The 21,897-nt window shown below is 44.8% G+C and overlaps 1 protein-coding gene across 5 annotated transcripts in view; it reads right to left on the minus strand.

The window, feature by feature from the left end:
* Window positions 1-21,897, minus strand: part of WDFY3 (WD repeat and FYVE domain containing 3) — a 2,538,776-nt gene that overhangs the window by 1,920,281 nt on the left and 596,598 nt on the right. For all 5 annotated transcript variants that reach the window (XM_069630405.1, XM_069630406.1, XM_069630403.1 and 2 more), the window contains one exon: window positions 780-881. In XM_069630405.1, coding sequence (XP_069486506.1) covers window positions 780-881 — 102 coding nt within the window. The remainder of the gene's footprint in view (window positions 1-779; window positions 882-21,897) is intronic.

Here is a 21,897-nt window from a genome sequence, read left to right on the forward strand (position 1 = left end):
GCAACCCAGTTTGTTTTTCTAACTCTTTCTGTTTTACTGATTCACCTTATATTTTATACAACGTTCATTGAAGGCATATCAGACAAATCAGTTAACAGTTTTGTTTAAAAAAAGGATTAAGGTGTTCTAGGGTTTTGGCAATTATTATTCACAGACTTCTTTCCATTTCCCCCTTTTGGGCTAGGGAAGCATTAAGCTGTATGGGCTTGAGAATGGGTTTTATTCACTTGTATACCACAGGAGTTTTGGCTGATTTTACCCACATTTAGGTGTTCAATAGGTGGAAGAGTTAGATTATTGAGGCAACAAGCGATTATATATTTTGGCAGTTGCAATTTCTTTTCCTTTGAGGAAGGTAAATACTGTGTCTCACCCCACTGATTCCTCCCACCTCCCTCCCTGAACCTTCTCTCCTCCCAGGTGATCCTCCCACAAAGCACCACCCCAGGGTAAGGATCAGGAAGCGTTTGCCTTTCTCCAGGAGGAGACTTTAGGCAGGGATATGGTGAGGGATCCATAGAATTTATCACAGCACATTTCAAACAAAATGTCAATTTAGATAATGTACTAGCTTGAATACAATTTATGATGACAGAATGCATCCTAGCAACATTTGTGCAGTAAAATGGGAAACTGATGACAATAAATGCCGAGATAGAATTGAACCCAACCGGCAACACCACTTGGTTTACCTCAGATGTGCAAAAGTCTTCTTGAGAAATAGCCGGGGCCACCAGGACACACAGAAACCAACAAACGACAACTATATAACTAACTACCTGCATTCGTGTTTGATCCTTGGAGAAGAACGGTCAAGGTTTCCATCACCAGCAGAGCTAGCTGTTTCTGGTCCTCTGCCGAGCCACTGCTTGACATGTCTTCTGTAACAAAAAAATGAGTGCATTCAGATTTAATTAACTATAGACAGGTTCGATTTGATCAACAAGTTAAATGATCAACATTTAATTTCCATCATTCATGTCATACTGGGATTCTATCATCCAGGTATTCAAAACTCATTCTTGCTTCAGAAGAAAATACTTATTCTCAACTCGAAAAAATATTGTTGGTTCCAGCACGATACTAGTACATGAAAAACAAGTACCAGAGGTAGTCAATGTGTGTGGAAGAGACAAAAACTTCAAACTCAAACTTCAAAGTCTTTAAAGTCAGAGTTACATATTCTACAGCTTATTGCGGTCACAATGGTGTCAATAACTCACAGACTCAAAGCTGTTTCGAGGGTTTTTATTCTGCAAATGGTAAAGGCTTACATAATCCCAGATTAGGCAACTAGTAATCAGTAACCCCTATTTTCTAGGTATAGGTGAGGGCATAAAAGAAAAAGCCTCATCAGACACCCTCCAGGAGACTTCTAATGGGTCCCTAATGGAACACTCCCTATGTTCTCTCACTATGAAATTATGATTTTGCTTCTGGCAGTAACCAATAGCCTGTTTCTGTTCTCTCACTCATGCACCCTTTTCGCTCTCCTTTCCTTGATCTCACTACTCCTTCTGCCACATCCTCTACTCTCACTCGCCTGCTACCTCCTTTGCCGTCACTCACACTGTCTGGTCTCCTCACCACTACTCCAACTACTGCCTTGCACCTCTCCACACCCTACCATACACTACCAATCCCCTCCTCCAATACCCCCTACAGTTTCCCCCCTCTCTAAATCTTTCTCTCCTTCTCCCTCACCTTTTACACCCCCACCACCAGACTACACAACTGGTAACTTACCTACTCTCTACATCAACTCCGCCACCAACTCTTCAGCACTCCATTTAACTGTCCATCCTCTGCCTGGTCTCTCAGTCCACCTTCACTCCTCCTGATCTCACCCTTAGAACCTACACTCGTATTCACTCTTCTCTTCCCGTTTCAATTCCCCCACCAGGCTCCTCACTGGTTCCAGCGCTCCCATGACTATGGGCCAATTTGTGGCTATTCTTTCCCCAGGGGATGGGTTACACAGGTGCAAAGCTTCAAGACCCCCCTGTTAGCCCCCTCCCTTGTCAATCTATATTTTCAGAGTAGCAGTCATGTGCTCAGGCTGCTCGTTTCCTTGGTGGTTTTCTTCATGTGCTCGTACATTTTGCTTCCTAATCAATTTGGAGAGGATTATTGAGTCTCTTCTGCTCCTCTTTAGTTCATTTTCACGCAGTTTGAATTCTGTTGCCCCAACTAATCGTTTTCTGTCCGTCTGGGGTTGGTTGATAAGGTGCTGGCTGTCTCATTTATGTTTGGCCAGAAAAATCCCACACCATTACAGTTTTTTAGTACATTCCTCTGGTTACAGTTCAGGTTTACTTGATTGTGCCCAGGCGCATTCAGGGAGTTTCTGTCCGGAAAAAGGAGAGAACTGTGGCCAGAAACTGTCATATGATGCCTCCAAGTACTGAGTTTGGTACGGCCATTAACATTCAAGGCACATGAGGGGGTTTCACTCTGCGAACTCCCACTCTCTGCCTCTGGGACATGGCTGGCTTTGGGTTTCACCCTGGTAGGCCCCAAGGTTGGGAGGTGTCCCTGTTGTCTCTTGACAGGGTCCAGTCCCAGATCCTGTCACACTGCTGAATGTAGTCTTGTTTATCAAGACGAATACTTAGCTGAGCCAGACCACTTTTCAAATCTATGTAAGTTTGCACTTCTGCATTGAGATGTTTTATTTATATTGTGAGCAAATTAAAAAAGTTAGACATGTGGGATATATGATATGATATGGTATTTATAACACGCCTATACACAAGTGTTTCAAGGCGCGACGAGGCAAGGTGGGGGGAAACAGAGGGAAGACGGAGACAACGATCCTACTAGGCCAGGTGACATTGAGATCGTGTAAGTGTCTGGGAGGGGGTAAGTGCAGGGAGGAAAGGAGTGGGAGCAGTGCAATACATAGGATAACAGTAAGTAGATGTTAATGTTAAAGTATATTTGTACCGCGCACTATCACCACCGGAGTGGTCCCCTGGTGCTCTGGCGGCTATGAAAAAGGGAGGGGGGGTGAGTTAGTGGGAATGAGCTGGAAAAGTGCAAGATACTAGTGATGTGCTGTTGGCAGCCTCAGCTCGGTGGGTCCGTTGGCTGGTCTTGGGGTGTTTTACGGTCGGTAGTCGTCATGTGCTGTTGTGCAAGACTATGTGCGTTTTTTGTTGTTGTTGCAGTGTAGTGAAGTTTGTGCCGTTTTCTGCGTTTAAGGTTTATGGTTGTGTTTGGTTCGGGTTTGAGGGGTGTATGCAGAGGATTGAAGTATTTAGTGGGTTGGTTATTGATTCATGATTGCACGTTTGGTTAGTCTTGGCAGGAGAGTTGTATATCGATCATTGAATTACATTTCTATAAAGATGCGACGTAGGCTAAACTTGAGGATTCCACCCAAGTGTGGCGCATGCTAACATTTACAATTTTATCTACATGCAACGCAGGCTAAACTTGAGAATCCCATCCAAGTGTGTCACATGCCAACATTCACAATTCCATCTACATGCGACGCAGGCCAAACTTGAGGATTCCATCTAAGTGTGGCACATGCTAACATTTACAATTCTATCTACATGCGATGCAGGCTAAACCTGAGGATGCCATCTAAGTGTGGCATATGCTGACAATCACCTTTCCATCTATAAAGGTTGGTCCCTCACAGACATATTTTCTGCATTGACCCAGGACAGAGTGAAGAAGTATTTGGCAGCTAGAACTTTGGTCGTCCTGCGAGTTTGTCTCCTGGTGGAGGGCATCACAGCAGATTTCCAAAGTACCAGGAGAGCCTCAAGGAGACTCACAAAGAGTTAGAGTCGTTTGGAAAACCGGGAGTTCTGGCCTTGAGACAAGATGGGAAATCGAGCCAAAATATCAGTGGCTCTGGGACAATTGCCTAGGGATCCTGATCACGATTCCCCTGCCTTAATGAGGGTGATGTTGGGGTTGGTTGCACCATAATCAATGATACTATAATTTACTGTGCAGAGGGCCAAACTTAGTTGGAGGATTCCAGTTGTAATCTCCTTCTAACCTCATTGTACTGTTCAACTGAAGTGTGGGAGTGGGGACCTATACCAGCTGTTGTGATTATATACATGATGAAGGAAAAGTGCCCTAGGCCTTCTCTCCCCTGAAAGTCTTTGACTACCGCATCCAATGACCCCAAGATTGCAGTGTTCTTTACCAGATAAAGCCACCCCATTACCATGGGGGATAAAGCCTGAATACTTGCCAGGACAACATATTATGTACATCAGTCCCTGTAGTGCAGATCCTGGAACAGTGGAGACAGTATAATCCTCAAGAGGTACCCTAGACCCTGTAGAAAGCAATAACCGCCTTTCTTGGATACGCTAATGCATCTATTTCACATGAATATTTAAAAGCTAACGGAAGTCTAAAGTCCAGAGGATAACGGCTAAGTCCTTGAAGGAGTTAAGAAAATACATGAATACCTTTGCCTCTCTTGATCGGGTTCAAACCACACTCTAGAAAATGTTCAGCGTTCACATCACCAGGCCAGGCAGTAGTAGGGGTTGCTAGACTGCGCACACTACACACAACCCAGGACAAGGACATTTCCAGTAGGCTTCAGCGCACCAGACCAGACTTTTCCACAGAGATTCCCAAACTCCAGTGGAAGGGGTGTTAGAGATGCAGGTTACGTTAGTGGAATTTAAACCACGCAATGTTGCCACTTGCATGGTCACCAGGTGCTTTGGCAGATATGAAAACAAGTGGAAGGGTGGGTTTGTTAATGGGAAGAGAGGGAGAACACACAAGTGTTTTTGCTGAGGTGCTGTTTGTTTCATTTTAGAAAAAAAATGTCACTGTGTTTTAAAAATATCACTGTTTTTTTAATTTTTAGGTGGTAACGGTTGGTGGTCACGGAAGTGCCAGAGTCCATTTGGGAGGCCTGGTGTGCCCGTGGTTTAAGGGTGCATTAGTTGTGCAAGTTACTAGCAGAGGTGTGATATTCTGCCTTTTGGTGTCAGTGCTGGTGGGAGTATGGAGTTTTTTTATTTTGTTTAGTGGAGAAAAATAGATGTGATCCTCATGGCATAGGATTGAAGGACAGTCGCACAGGTACCTTGTTCAGCAACCCAAAACCAATTTTGCTGTGGTCAACAATGTTTGGTCTCTCTTCGACAATGGCCCATGGCCTGGCAAGTTAGCTCAGCGTGTTAAAGAGCCATGTTTTCACTGCTTTCCTGAAGGTCCCGCATTCTTCAGTTGTGTGTATTCCTCTGGGGAGCGTGTTCCAGAGTTTCGTTAATATGTTTGAAAAAGTTGATCCACCACTCAGGGATGTTTTTGGTCTGTAGATGGAGATGTATTCTTTGCAGAAGTTCTGCTCCTTGGCCACAAATTGCTATGTGAACAATATATATACTACACGGCCCGCACTAGCGGGGGTGTACTTATGGTTAAGTTGCTAAACCCAAAGAAAGACCACTTTTTCAGCGGCTTATAACTTCGCTCCCCCTGGAGGAATCCTCACAAAACTTTGGAAAAAAAGTAAATGGCCTGGTGAGGTTTCGTGCAATGGGGGGCATAGTTATTTTTCCCCCCCATAGACTGAATGGGAAAAAACTTTGCGCATGGCCACAGCCTAAAATAGCTGGACGGATTTTAACGAAATTTGCGCAGGAGCGGGGGCTTGGTTCCGAAAGCGTGCTTTTGTGCATTTGGTGGAACTCCAACCACTACTTTTGTTGCAAAGAACTGAAAAGTATGTCTCAAAAAATTAGTGATATCCGGCTCCGCTTCGCAGACCCATATTCCTGTTCGCTCCGCAAACAAACGTCTCATTGGCTTGGAGTACGCCAGGATGTCGGCAAACATTGGACGCGGTTGGTGGTTGGCTGGAGGGAAGCGTGCTGTGCGTCAATGTTTTTGGGAAACGCTGCCATGGTGTATCGGAGAATAGTGTAGCGCCGAAAGGGACTGACAAACATAATGTACGGCATGTGGTGTGGGAAGAAGGGATGGAAAGGGTGGGGGAGAGAGAAGTGGTTCATCAGAGATGTGCGATTATTAGGTGGACGAAGACGGTGGTGTGCCTGCAGTATCCAAGCGTACTGCACCAATTTGCCAGTCCCTGCACAGGTGACTACCATGTGTGGTGAATGCAGGCAGCCTTTGTTATGGCACGATAACTCGTGCAGCGACCTCTCACCGTGGTAACTGGTGGGAGCTGAATTGCAGAAGCGGAGGACATTGCAAAACATATATTACCCCATGTGGTGGTGGGAAGAAGGGATAGAAAGGGTGGGGGAATGAGAAGTGGTTCATCTGAGATATGTTAATAGGTGGACGAAGAAGTTGATGTACCTCAAGTATCCGTGCATACAGCTCCAATTCGCGGGTCTCTGCACCGGCGATTACCATGTGTGCTGAATTCAGGCAGGCTTTGTTACGGCATGATAGCTAGTGCAGAGACCTCTTTCCGTGGTGACTGGTCAATTGCAGAAGGGGAGTGCATTGCACATGACATGCACATTGTAAGATAGCGTGTACTCCAGTGTGTTGCATGTGGTAAACCCATAGCCCATTCGATGCACGGATGGAGGCCTTACACCGCCAATTATGTGCTGTGGTAGCAATTAGGTTTGACTTTGTTGCCTTCTGTGTGTGGTTCATCAGCATTGCATACATTGTTCATGCCATGGGTGTGGTGTTTGGTAGCACATCCTACAGTGTTTACTCCATGGCTGCAGCTAATGGAGTGAACAGTTCTGCAGTGTGTCCACTGAGTGCTATGTTGGAATATTGTCAGCATAGAAGAGGGTAGGGTGGAAGTGCATCTTCTATGTGCTTGGATACTGCAGTGTGTGAAGGGGGTGTAGTATTTAAATAGTGTGGGCCTAGAATTGGATAGGGGTGAACTGCATATTTCATAGGATTGCAAAGTGTCCATTGCACGGAGTGCTGACTACTGTACTGCACTATGAGGAATTGCTTTTGTGTACTGAATAGAGTGATGGGAGCAGGGCCACTGTTAGGGGAAAAATGTGGTTTGGTTGGCAGTAACACCATACTATGTGAATGAAAGTGGGTATGGGTGACGGAGACTGTGTTATGTTTGTAGATTCTGCTAATTTTTGTGTGTTGCCATGCATAGCTGTATTACAGTGCAGAGGTTGGGTAGCAGTGGCGGTGGGTGTGGGCAAGGCCTAGACTATTGGGTGCATGGCCTTGCCCACACCCACCGCAGCAATGCAGTTTAGACTGCCTCTGTCAGCGGGTACTCACCTTTACCGAATGGTTGTGGAGCACATTGTAGACTTCATAGAGCATCAGAAGTCAGCTGAAATGCATATATTGTTGGTTGGTTTGGTTGGCAGTAACACCATCGTTTGTGAATGAAAGAGGGTAGAAGTGCCAGAGGCTGTGTTAAGTTTGTAGATTCCTCTAAAAGGTGCATGTTTCTATGCATAGCTGTATAACGGTGCAGAGGATGGGTAGGAGTGCCAGTGGCTGTGGTACGTGTGTGGATTGTGGTACTAGGTGACATGTTGCCATGAATGGCTGGATTACCTTTACAGAATGGTTGTGGAGCACATTTGACTCTTCATAGCGCACCACAAGTGCGCTGACATGCTTATAAGGTTGGTTCCATGGGTGCAGTCATTGTTAGAACATTCTCCGGTTTTTGGTGTATGGCTGGAGATTGTGCAGTGAAAAGTCCTTGGTGCATTGTTGGAACACTGTCAGTATAGAAGAGGGCAGGGTTGAAGTGAATCTTCTATGTGCTTGGATATTCTGGTTTGTTTAGCTTCCTGGGAGTAGGCCCAATGTTGTGAAGATTGTGTGGTTTGGCTGGCAGTGACAATACTTTGTGAATGGAAGTGGGTAGGGGTGGTGGAGGCATTGGTATGTTTGTGGAATCTGCTGTTACATGTTTCCATGTATCGCTGTGTTATGTACTGGGGTTGGGCAGAAGTGCTGCTGGCTATGTTACGTTTGTGGATTGGGGTTTCTGGCCACATGTTTGCATGCATGGCTCCATTATGTTGTGCTGGGTGTGGGCAAGCAGTAGACTAGTGTGCATGGTCGAAGGCATGATGGATGCCGCTCTGGATGATTTTGGATGCTGAAATAGTTTTTTTTTGTTTTTCCAGAAACTTTGTACTGAAGGTGCTTTGGAAGCACACGCGACGTGTACTCTGTGTGTTCAACAGTAAATATGGAGTTCTGTACAGAAATTATAGTGTTGGATGCAGAGTTCTGTGCTGTGATTGCTGCATGCATGCGTGAATATTTCACAATACTCAATGAGGGATTGCTGGAAGAAGAACAGTGGAGAGGGGAGAAGGACTGTCCCTGCTTTACGGGGGTGTAGCTATCGCTGTAACTGGGAAAGCGCACCTGCCACATCCTGCCATTCTGAGCATGGTGGGCATGTGAATGGAACTGTGGCGATTATGGAATCAGGTGTCAGGGATGTGGTTCACAGGAAGGGCGGTACTACTTTTTCCCAATTCTCTGTGTAATGAGGTTGGTAGAGATGGAGAGACACACAGTGCTGATTGTGGGTGATACCTTTGTACAAAATCTGCACAGGTATGCTGTGCAAAGAGGCCTAGCTGCTAATTTCGGGTTGGAAGGAGTTGACCTATTGTGGGCCAGTCTCTATGTGTGCAGTTTCGGCAAAATGGTTCGCGCCTTTGCAGATAAATGGCCTCTACCGTTACTGTTCAAGTTGTCGTGGTGCATTATGGTTACATGTCGTGTGGATGTTTGCTCCGTCACCTGAAGAAGTTGATGAATGCATTATGCAGATTTTTCCCACTGCGACGGTCGTTTTCTCAACCATTCCACCAAGAGGAGTATGGGACCATGCTGGTGTAATTTGTCCCCAGCCAGAGCTCAGAAGATGTCTTATAAACAGAAGCATGTCTGCATTTATGTGTACTAATGGGATGTTCTCCATCCACTATGAGAGCATGAAGTTGCAAAATATACACTACTTCCATGCAAATGGCATTTCTTTGAACGCCATTGGCAATACTATTTTCTTTTACACTGTGCAAGAAGCGTTGACCATAATTTGGTAAGAATTGAAGGAGGAGAAGCAAACAGAAACTCATACAAAGGGAAAAAAACAAAATAGTTGTTGCAAACATATATAAAAAAAAAATACTTTTCAGAGGGACCACTGAAGACCCAATCCCCTACCCGGTTTCACAACCCCTCCGACCCCCAGCACGAAAACTCTGCAGATTCTGCAGTAGTTTCAATATTACACGTGCCACATCCGCCCATTTTCAGGATGGGAGACATGGAAATGGGACTGTTGAGGTAAGGCATTGATTAATAAGTTTAGTGGCTGTGGTGTGTATGCAAAAACTGTGGCAGAAGGTCTCTTTGTACAAAGAAGTGCAGAAGCCTATGGTGGAAGTGTGCAATGTAAGGGGCAGGCATCCTGTTTGAATGCATGCACTGTATGTACTTGTTTGAAGTTGGTAACATGCATTCAGTGCTGCTTTTGTGCGATAATCTTTGAAAAGTTTGTAGTAAGTGGGGTACTGCAGAAAAAAAAAAAACCTGTGAAGTGTACAAGGTAAGTGACAGGCATCCTGTTATGATTGCAATGTGTGTATGATATCATATGATGTGAAATTGTCTGATATGGCATTTATAATGCGCCTATACACAAGTTTTGCAAGGCGCAACAAGGCAAGGAAGGCAAACAGAGGGGAGACAGACAACGAACCTACTAGGCCAGGAGTCACTCAGATCGCCCAACTGCATGGGTAGGGGGAGGGGAAAGTGCAGTACATGGGAAGAATAACAAATGACAATAAGTAAACATACGCCCCGATTGTGCCAAGTGCAAGGATAAGTGCAAACATCAGGTGGTGAAGGAACTGTTAGGGATACAGAAAACAGTCCCCAAGTGCAGGGTTTGCCAGAAAGGCAGTGTAGGGGTGCGACTGGTGTGGGGAGGTGGCCTGGGCACGACATCAGAGAGTGGCCAGGTAATCAGTGCAGAATCAGTTTCAGCCAGGAAGTCAGCCGGGGAGAGGAGGAGAAAAAGCAGACAAAGAGAAAGACTGAGGTGCTACCGGAACTGGCGATGGTTCTCCTCAAGTGTCAGGGAGGATGTTGCAGAGGGAGGCCCCAGCCGATGAAAGAGATCCACCACCAACTGGTTGCTTGCAGAAGGGACTGACCCTGAGGGAGTTGGAGGCAGATGAGGGAAGAGCTCAAGCAGGGAGATATATAGGAAGTGGGAGTTGAAGGTATTGAGATCCCAGGGCCCAGAAGGCCTTGTGTATAATGCAGAGGGTTTGCATCTTATTCCTCACAGCCAATGGGAGCTATTGCAGACTTTTCAGTCCAGGAGAGATACGATCCCTGGGCTTGAGGCCAAGGACAATTTCCGCAGTTGTCTTCTTGATGAATTACAGAAGGCAGAGAGTAGAAGCGGGCAGATTTAAAAAGAGGCTGTTACAATAGTCCAGACTAAAGAGAACCACAGCTGTGCAGACAGTGACCTTTTGGGAGCTTGCTTTAGGTTGCTAAGATACATTCAGTGCTGGTTTAGGTGCAATATTTTTACCATTTATGTAGGAGATGGGTTAGCGGCCAAAGGAAAGAAGGGAGTCCCTGTTTCAATACTGCAATGTATGACTTGGGTAAATGAAAACTTTGCAAGCACATACCATTGAAGTGCCACTTGATGGTAGGGGAGGGGAGAAAAAACAGTATGCTTTTTAAGAATGTAATGGACGCTCAGCGGCAGATACCGTGCACACAGGCACTTATAACAGAGTTGTAAACATACTGAAGAAAAAGTATTCATACCTGAATTTTATGGTGATGGGTGCTCATGTGGATGAATGTGAATGCACAAATCTTGCAATCTTTTACTGGACGTGCTTTCCAATGGCAGGACACTTGCAGGCTGAATTTGTAACGGTACATATGAAGTGTTGTGCAGAACTGACAGTGTTAGATGCGAACGTCTTGGATGGCATTGGTGGATGCGTGTGCGACTATTTACCCGTAACCAATGAGGTAGTGGTGGACAGACAATAGTGGAAAGGGAAGAAGGACTGCTCCTGCTTTACTGGGGCGGGCCCCTCGCTGTATTTTGGGAAGCGCACATGCCACATTCTGCGCTTCTCACCATGCTGGCCAATGGAAATGGGACTGTGGGGATTATCCAATCAGGTACTGAGGGTGTGGTTCACAGGAAGGGGCGGTCATACTGCGTTACATTACTCTGTGTAGTGAGGATGGCTGACATGGAGAAATGCATTGTGTTGACTTTAGGTGATGCCGTTGTGTTAGATCTGCACAGGTATGCCCTGGAAAGAAACTTTGATGGCAATTTCGGTTTGGAAGGAGTGGACGCATTGTGGAGCGCGGTCTACGACTGCAGTTTCGCCGATATGCATGCACTTTGCAGAGGCCTGGCCACTTCGGCTCGTATTGATGTTGTGCACTACGGGGCATGCATTTGGGTTACTTGGCTTGTTTAGGTTTGTTCTGTCGACTGAGAGGTTGCTGAATGTAGTGAAGAGGCTTTTTCCCACTGCCCAGGTGCTTTTCTCATCCATAACACCAAGAAGAGTATGGGACAATGCTAATGCATGTTGTTCCGAGCCAGGGGTTGGAAGGTGTCTCTTCAACAGAAGCATGTGTGATTTTGTGGCCGCTCGTGGGATGTTCTGCAACAATGACCTCATTAGTTGTGGATTTCGTTGTCACCCTTTGGTAATGCTGTTTTGTTTGCCCATCTACAGGATGCGTTGAAGAGTTTACTGTAACAATGTGAGCACAAGAACACACAAAATCAAATAAAAAACGGAAAAACTGTTTTTTTAGAAGCACCTTAAAATAAAAAAGGCTCTTTTCAGAACCGCCACTAAAAATGAAATCCCCTACCCTGGTTGCAATGTATCCCCCCCCCCCGCCCGCACGCAGCACGAAATTTACATCCAGTGATTTTGAGGATGGCCATGGAAATGGGACTGTGGAGGCTGAGGTATTGCGAAATAATGTTTCTGGGTGTGGTGTGTACGCGGAGGACTGTTGTACAGAACTGATACTGTTACATGGAGAGCTCTTCAATGTGATTGGTGGATGCATGTGGAATATTTTACCAGTACCCAATGACGGCGTGCTGGAAAGAAGAAAGTGGAAAGGGAAGAAGGAATATTTTTGCTTTATCGGGAAACGCACGTGCCACATACTACAGTTTTCAGCATGCTACCCATGGGAATGGGACAGTGGGGACTATCGCAACTGAGGGAGTGGGTCACAGAAGGGCTGTTTATACTTTCCTCCATTACTGTGCGTACTGAGCCTAGCTGACATGGTTGCCATTACTTGCAAAGGCAATGTAGCACAGCAGATTCGGTCCAACATCACTTACAGGGCAAAGCAATGTGGCCAGCTACTCTGTTCTGAAAAGCTACAAACTGCGGAGCAGCTCTGGGGTGTGGCCTTTTGTAGGGCTGCTGTGAAGAACTTGCACCCGAAACCGGGCCTACATTGTTGGAAAACATAAATACATGTGCAATGGCACATTGTGGTGTGTTTGTAAGCGTGTACCTTCCGGAAAACACTCTGTACATTGCACAACACTGTACTTTTCAGCTGTCCTAGGGTCCGGATCGTGTCTCCGAAATAAGGGCCCATGAGCAGCGTGGCTGCAGTCGCATGGTGATGTGGCCATTGTTCTCCCGTGTGACGGCTGTCCGCAGGACGCATTTCTGGGCAAAATACATTGTACGCATGTGCATATGTGTCCCATGCACACCGTTAACACTTCTCTACTGAGCAATAGTGCGACACATGTGCGCCAACCGTTTTGGGAGACGCTGGGTGTTTATAGGGTATAGCAGGTGGGATGTTTATCTGTATAGCTACCTGTAGGACGTGGGTGGGTGGGTGGCTCAAACTAATTAAAGTTTGTTTGCATATGCTGCACAGTGTCGGTGTTACCAGGACACAGAGGAACAGATACACATCCGTGAACTTGCACAATGAACAAAACGTCCGCTGCCACATGTAATTATAGGTGGTGCACAACATGCGGAAATGCAGGTCATGCTGGTGTCGTACGGATGCCTCCATTGTCATTGAGAATAGGCCGTGCAGGTGCGGGGTGCCTGGACACCTACCTTTTGCTAAATTGCGGTCATTCCTACGAGGACTGTGTGGCGCTCAGTCATAACCATTTAAAAAAAAAACAAAAAAAAACACATACACTGAGCAACAATTTAAATATCAATGTTTACTGGAACACATTTATACACACCAATAGGAAAGGGAAGGGGGTAGAAGAAGTGGATACTTATTGTGGGGAATTGGGGATTTTCCCAAGTTGGTTGTGAGGGGAGGAAGGGATTTCAGTATCATCGTCACGTCTCCCATCACATGGATTTTGAGGAGATGGTGGGCTGGGACATGGGGAAGGGGTAAACGGGCGAAGTGCTGGCCGTGCTGTTTTATTTTGCCCATAATATACCCTTGTACAAATCTTTTAAGGTGCAACAATTGTTCACCAATTCTTCCATTTTGGCTTCCAGGCTGTCCATTTTGATATTTACAGAGTTTCTTTCCTTTCATATGCCGTATGCTGTTGTGGAAGGGGTGCCGCTTGTGCTGCCTTGCTTTCCTTTCCAATATGTTCTCTTACAGAAAAGAAAATGTGTTAGGTGTACATGAAGCAATATATATCACATAATTTGCGTTTTACACTAGTGTGAGTACCAATGGGGTTAGTATCTTAAGTCATTGCGTCATGAGGGATTTTTTCTTTCAGCTACTGTAAGGTGCTTGCCATTGCTACGTACACACAAAAAAAACCTTATGCTTCTGTACTATTGTAACCTGCACCACCTGCACAATTATCAGACAAACTGTATTGTGCTTGCTACGTTGCAGTGATGTTCTGGTCTTAGTACTTTCCCGTCGCGACTATGGCCGTTCGTTATTTGTTCCCATGCACAGTAGCAGTGAGGTAAGATTGTTGAAGGGAGACTTCACTTCTGTTATTGGTGTATTCAGTTATGGTGTAGGCCCTTATATATTTGTGCTGTTTGCTTCATAAGTACACAGTTTGCAGACCTACTCTATTTTACCTCACAATTTATGTACATGCCAACGGTACCACTATGTAAGAGAGCCCCTGCCTTTTCTGAGCAGGTTGGATGCCGCCCGATGTCTGCGACTAGACGCATGCTACAAGACTGCTGTGCGCATTAACATGGTGCCCACAGGTTCAGTATGTTGTACAGTGCATCTTCAAAAAGGGTATCCTGCTAAAAACCTATGCAATTCACTGATAAAATGTTGCTGAAGGAACATTATGGTTAAGTTGCACTAGTAAAAAACTATGCAATCCTCTCACACAAACATTGCTAAAGGGACGTTATGGGTAAGATGCACTACTAAAAAGATATGACATTCACTGACAAAAAACGTTGTAAAAGGGACGATATGTTTCAGTTGCCTTAAGAAAAACCAAATTCAGTGCAACAAGTACTTGAAAGGAACATTACACTTACTTTGCACTAATAACAACCTATCCATATTATGGTTACAAGTAAAACCAAAAAAGCCCAGAAATTCGTCAGTTATGGTAACCTAAGCAACCATAACTTGCGCCACCACCATGCACTGCTAAGACTAACACCCATGACATCACAAATGTATCGATTACAATGGAGCAGAGGGATGGATCAGTCAGACAGGTGACACTCCAAGGTCTGCACCTAAAACAGGCTACCTGCCTGGCAGCAAGACCTCCAAAAAAACAGTTTACTCGGATGTTGTTCAGCGAGAACCGGAGTTGGTCCAAACCTCTAACGGCCCACCGTCACTTTGCTCCTGCCAACCTCCTTATGCAAAGGGCCTCCTTACCAATCCAAAGAGATCCAATTTTAACCAACAGTCACAATATAATAGTGCTTGCAAAACCTAGAAGGAGTCGCAGGTTAACCTCTTGTATCCATGTCGGTGAGACTGGAAGAACTTGTACCAAGATACGATAGCCCATTTTTAAACTGTACTACTTTATTGTGCATGTGGGGATCAATACCGCAGTTATCTATTTGCAGCAGTGACATAGCTCAAATAGAACTAAGAAAGTGGAACAATGCCCACAAATGGGCTTTAATGAAGCTTTCTTCACTACTGTCGAAATGTTCAGGTATTTTATTTTCTATAGGCTATAACTTCAGTGTGCCACATTCGGCCTTCCAATGATCATTCCTCCTTAAAACGGCACATTTGTATAAGTAACCAGGAGAGTCTTCCTCAGGGCCTCTAGTGTAGGCTTCCTGGTTCTCAACCTGTGCCGCTATCAACTTATGGGGGAACAAGAGAAAGCAGGCAGCAAGTATTATTAAGCCACCAACATATCCCGAGATCAACCTCAACCAGATGCATCCGATTGACTCTGTGAAGTTCTGTCTACTGTGGCTAGTAAACAGGGGGTTCACGCCAGTCTCTTGGAATATTGCTGGGGTGAACAGGCACTTAGAACACTATGTGGATTGATTGCATTGGTGGTTATAGCATAATTGCTTTGCAGGAGAGCTGGGCTGTGTGCCTGGTAATTCTTTGTGCGCGCCGGCCTCCAAGGGCGGAACGGTAGGCCATGGGGGTGGCTAATGGTTTGGATCGAGTCCTCCATAGCTGGAAGGTGAGGATGGTGTATATTCACTCTCCCAATGTCCTTATGCTTTACATTAAACGTAACCCCCGAAAGACACTATGTTTAATATTTACAATAGACCCTCAAATTCGAAGGGAATGGCCTGCATGGAAACTATACAAAAGGCGTTCGCCGCCAATGAAGCCGTGGGGTTACAACACTCTTTTACATTGATGGTGAGTGATTTTAATCTTCAATTGGAACCAACTGACCTGTTGGAAGGTTTGCAGGGTGACCAAGATCAAGCTTGGAATATTCCGGACCTGGTGGTCCACCGACCATTATCAGTGCATCCCATAGCTGCCAAAACTTCATCCATTTTGTACAATCTTAAACTAAGAGCCTTTAATGGCAGATTTGCTACTAACCAAACCCACCCAAAAAACTTGTATTGAGCTTAAGGGCTGTTCTCTAATTGATTATATATTCATCTATTCATCTCTGCTTCGGCGTGGGCAAGGGTAGGCGGGTTTAGAGTCATCGACAAGTCTGAAAGTAACCACCATCCGCTAGCAGCCCACATAATTTGGGCTATCCCAGGGAAGGAAGGTCCCTTAGCAGGGTCGCTGTTCCGAAGAGACTACGGGTCCAGGTCAAAGATCTTTGAAATGGGCAAAGACCCTTCCGAGATGAGGCAGCGATTGTGCGCCTTGATTCTAACCAACATCGAGGCAATCAGTAACTCTGATAACGTCCGAGTATGAAAATCTGAAAGCTAATGTTCAGCCGCAGGGTTCGGCGCTTGCGGCCAAATTAAAAAAAATCCACCAAGAGGACGGCATGGTTTGATGGGTCCTGCAGAGCTGCAAAATGAGCTATGGAAAGTTGCATCAAAGACCCAAAGGGGATGGATAGAGCAAGGCTCAGTTTCTTGAGATTTTATTATAAATGCTTAACTAGCATCAAAAAGAATGAATATTTAATGGGGAAATGGTATGGTCTTTCCTTTATAGAGCCAATCACCTAAGGGACAAGGTCCTGTTTTAGAAATGAGTTTCTGATAGTGACCATAAGGGGGACTCTCAAGAGGTTTGTAGCAAGGTGGGGATAGATGGCGGGCGCATTTTTGTGAGCTGTGTGCTGCAGAATCTTCCCTAATCCGTCCCTCATGTACCCACACAGAGTACGCTTCAATAACCCATGTACTACCCTCAACGACGTAGAGGATGCAATACCCTCTACAAAAAATAGAAAAGTGGCAGGCCCACACTTAATTCCTTCGGACCCTTACAAGGACAAGGTTTTCATCTGGGCACCCACATTATGTTGGGTTTTTAACTCAGTATTTTCCTCAGGTTGGATCCCCGACTCATGGCGTAGGGCGGTTATCATTCCGGTATTTAAGAAGGGAGGCAGGGACAGTCCCGCCAATTTTAGACCAATATCCTTGCAAGGCTGGGCTGGGAAGTTGTTTGGAAAAACAATTCTGAATCACCTTCAAATATGGTTAGAACAAAACACAGTGATTAGTGTCCATCAGGCAGGGTTCCAAAAGGGCAGTGGGATAGTGAATCAGAGCCCCATGTTATCTCTTATCTTTCAAAAATATTTAGTCCTATAAAAAAGAAATTTGTACATATTGTTTGTGGACCTCAGGACAGCATTTGACTATGGCAGGTGCTGGTGAAGCTTAAAGTAGCAGATTATTTGATTAGTATAATATCACTACTCAAAAACCGTGTCCTGTGTACGCTATAATTCGGGCAGAGCAAACATTATTCTTTGAGGTGGCTTTGGGTGTTGGGCAGGGCTGCGCCCTGGACCCCTTTTATTTAATCTCTATATACAGGAGGTTATCGACGAGTTAGGAATGCCCTAAATTGTCAACAACTAAATAGCCAGCATTATTTTATGCGGATGACACTGTTTTAATAACAACGACACCGCAGGGCCTGAAGGAATCCCTTTCAAGCATTCAATCTTTCTAAGGAAATCCAGGGACCTGGGACTTCGCATTAATGCAGAAAAAACCAAGTGGATGGTAGTTAAGCCGAAACGTGGAAAGAATGTCTCGCTCACATTGATATTTTAATCGTACAAGTCGATAGCGTTGATTATTTAGGCGTAAGAGTTATCCAGGATGGGTCCATCAGATAAACAGGGCTGCTGCAATTTCTTATGCAAGGCCTCAATCCCTCAACGGTATGCTCAGTGGCCCGCTATCACCATAGAGCATGGCTGCTGAGGAAAAGGACGAAAGCAATCTAACCGGGAGCCAGGTTGCGAGTACTTCTCTCCGGTTCTCTAACTGTTCTGCGGTACGGTAATGCCTACATGTTTGTGATAGTTGAGGTCCACTGATGTCATATTAACCCTATTTGAATTTTCCAAGACACATCGTTGCAGTGTCTTTCTACTATTGGTTAAAGTGACATTTTTCTGAATCTCAAACAGTACTGTAGTCATACAGTTCCATTTTACTGTAACAACATCTTTTAAGGTTGCAACTTGCCAACATAGTTGTTTTATCAAAGCAAATATTGGAAGGTTGTGTGGCTCAGAAGGGCTCGACGCCAGGTTAAGATCATAGTGCTATCAGACAACACCTTATTTATTCTAGAACCTGTGTAAACATGTGCCTGTCACAATGTACATAAGAGAAAAACACACGTCATGTTGACCTAATAAACTATTTTATGCACACATACAATGTATTCTATGCCACGTTGAGACTAGGTAATCATCTTGGAAAAAACTGGAAGGCTAATTAGAATGAACATAGGTGGAATAGCAAGCTAAACATTTAAATTAATCTTTATGCTGACAACAGTCGGGCTATCAACATCTTCTACGAATGATCAGTTCCTCTGGGAATCAGATGAAAAAAATGTCCATTGCTGCGGGGCAACCTATTTCACAAATGGGCAGCATATGCCGATGCATACATCTTGACAAAAGGCAGTAGGAGAGCCCTAGTTTCATAAATTAGCCAGCTGCCGTGTCAAGGAAGAAACATATGACGAACACTATCTTAGCCAGAAAGTTGTTTTTCTTCTGGTGCTTGTATCTATTTAGAAACGCATGGTATGCATATTCTGTATCTAGTTGTTAACCCAGAGTATAAGAAGTTGTTTATTTTCAAAGTAATAGATAAGCGTCCATAGGGGTTTTCCCCTCATACTACCCTTATGCTTTGTATGCTGATACGAACTATGCCCCCCAAAACCTATTTTAAGTGACTGAGTAAAGCGTGCAGTGTAAGTCTATATCTTCACCATGAAGGCAAATTTATAAGCTCAGGAATACTGTTAAAGTCTTTCCAAGATGCTCTGAGCTTCATATACCATGTTTTCATGGACTGTGTGACGATTCACAGGATCTCGTCAGTTTCCCTGTAAGGCTAGGGAGGCGAGGCCGCTACCCAACACTTACCATAGGGGTGGTGAAATGTAAGACCTCACAGGGAGAGAAACCTCTCATAGGGGATAAGGACTCCCTAACCCCTTTTCCCTTGAGACCAAGTCCCGGTCAGAAATTACTGATAATACTACTGCTATGGTAGTGCTCTTGACTCTTTGACTCACAAAGTAATATGACCAAGACAAAGCATAGCCAAAGAAACCTACATAATCAGAGCAGGTTGCTTTACTATAGTAAAGAGAAGAGTTGGCTCCAATAAAGATTACTTTAACAACCGTAAAGAAGTACTTTAACCTTACGCTGATCCAGTCACAGGAAATAAAGAGAGAGAAAGGACTGGTAAGGGAAAGAGCAGCCGGTGTGAAGCAACCCAGCACGGGACGTTCGAACCTGGGACTATGAAGCTGCAGGAAAGCTGATCCCCAGCAGTGGAGAGAGCAAGGAGTGGTCGATGGAGCACTGCAGGGGAAGCCAAGTTCATGACCAGTGGATGAGTGGAGAGTGGAAGAGTGGAACAGAAGCCATCAGTGGCATGACCTTGGGGAGGTGGACAGTGTGGTCATACAACTATGCTGGAGCCGCGCAGCCCAAATCACTTCAATAAGTGGAATGAAGGAAACAGGAAGCGCAGCGTCAGCCCATCACCCCAGGAATAACCGGCGATGCAGTCCAGACACGCTACCGGTAACAGGAACAACAGGAGTCATGGTAGGGGTTTGGGGCAACTTAATAAAGCCTCGGGAGTGATCGCCTTTGTCACAGTAGTGATATTCAAAGACCTAAGACCCAAGAGTACATCATCAGGCTGAATCTCCCTCGTCGCAATGACAATCCAAATCGGATTAAAGAGAATATCAGACAATAAGAACTGTCTGGAGACAATGTTCAGAAAGGCATACAACAGGGAGGAATTGCTGGACTTATAAAAAGCAAGTCTTCAGGAGCTCTTGGGAAGAGTTGAAGAGACTTCTAAGCACTATTGCCAAAGACTATTCCAAGACAGCTCTTAAGGCTGCGCAAGGTGGTTACCACCCTGAACATTTTATGGGACGATCGCCAAGTACAAGTATGCCCTTACGCGGTACTAACGGCTAGATGCAACATACAGACCGTTGTGGTGGCCTAGTGCCTCGTTGTTGGAAGAGCCATGCGATTTTCAGTGCGACCGAAGAGCTTATTTTATCGTAAACCAACACCCTGTGTACTGCACACGAACATCGCTTGCCTCAAGACGAACTATTTTGGATCGAGAGCAAAGAAAAATGCAAATCGCTGAATATTCTCTAAACATTTGATGTCCAATAAATGTACTTTGCCAAATGTACAATCTTGCCGTTTGCTTTTAAACCACAGTTTCATATTCCGAATTGTGGCGCTGTATTGTGAGATGATCTAAGACCCTGTGTACAGCAAAGGAGCATCGCGTGCCTCAAAACGAACTTTTTGGAACGTGAGCAAATAAAAATGAAAATCGCTGAATATTCTCTAAACATTTGATGTCAAATAAATGTACTTTACCAAATTTACAATCTTGCGGTTTGATTTAAAAGTACAGTTTCATATTCCGAATTGTGGCGCGCTGTGTTGTGAGCTGATCTGTGTTGGTTTCCGGGTTCTGTGTGGAGTCGCGTAGAAGACGCCTGGGCGCGTTTGCCTACGCAGCACAGTCACATCACGGATAGAGGCGGGGAATATGAATGTTTTGATAGTCTGTTTCAGGGGCGGGGGATTTGATTTAGTGCCGCAAAAGCAGGTGAGCCAGGTCGATGGGGGGAAATGATAGGATTATCAGAAAATGGCAGCTGATTTCGAGTGCGTTAATGGACGAAAAGTCGGGTAAGGTCCATAGGAAAGTTTTCTACGATGTACCGATTTATGCTTAAAAATACATGGCCGAACCGTAGGGACAATAAAAAAAAAGTCCCGGAACTATCCTTTAAGTGTTTTTGAAACACGCTACCCCTTTGTCCAACTCCTCACCCCATCACACCACAACTGTCACTGTACAAGAGTTAGCACAGCGCAGATGATGGCTACTACTAGGCACAGTAGTCCCTTGCCTCAATCAGGCCAATGATTTAAGCAGGGACGAATGGAGGGCTTAGAAACGTGCAAGTTTTCAGTTTGAACACTCCTGAACAGTCAATATTCACTCCAAACCCAACAGAAAAAAATAAATCCCTCCAAATGGGGCATGCATGCCTCTGAAGTGTTGAGAATTACCATTTAAAAGATGGGTGAAACTCTATGAAGAAAGGCAATCTCAAAGATGGATAGAATGTGAAATATTCAAACGAGAATCTGTAAATCTTAGAATTAATTCAAATTCACTTTATGATGGCACTTCGACAAGAATAATGCACTTATATTTTCAACAGATTCTGATAAGCTTTTAAAATTTTGCTCTAAGTGCACAAAAACAATGCGACATCCCTGAATCTTCAAAATCATTGTTTTAAAAAGAATTGAATTAAACAAAACAATGTTGATTTCATATGGAAGTGAGATTAGTGTAAATGGCTTGTAATTATTTTTAATCAAACGTTAGTCTACAATGCCGATAAAGGAGAGGTTACCCTTGGAGGTAAGACCAACAAACCCGCCTGCTTGTACTCTAGGCGATATGGGTGGGTTCAGAGGAGGTTCTAAGGCACACCTGTAAATGTTCTTACGTCAACCACCTAATGAGGGTACAGGAGGGTATAGACAAACACCAAAAGCCTAAGTACCTTGACAATCTAATACCACAGTATCATTGTTTCAAATGTGCATACAATGGCATTGCTCCGAATTCCAACCGGTAGGTGTGAAGCTTTCAAGCGACACAATCCCAACCCTATGACAAATGGAGACTCTGTATCCCGACCATG

Source organism: Ambystoma mexicanum, chromosome 6q, assembly GCF_040938575.1.
Source record: "Ambystoma mexicanum isolate Mex_15411 chromosome 6q, UKY_AmexF1_1, whole genome shotgun sequence".
In the NCBI taxonomy this organism is placed as follows: Eukaryota; Metazoa; Chordata; class Amphibia; order Caudata; family Ambystomatidae; genus Ambystoma; species Ambystoma mexicanum.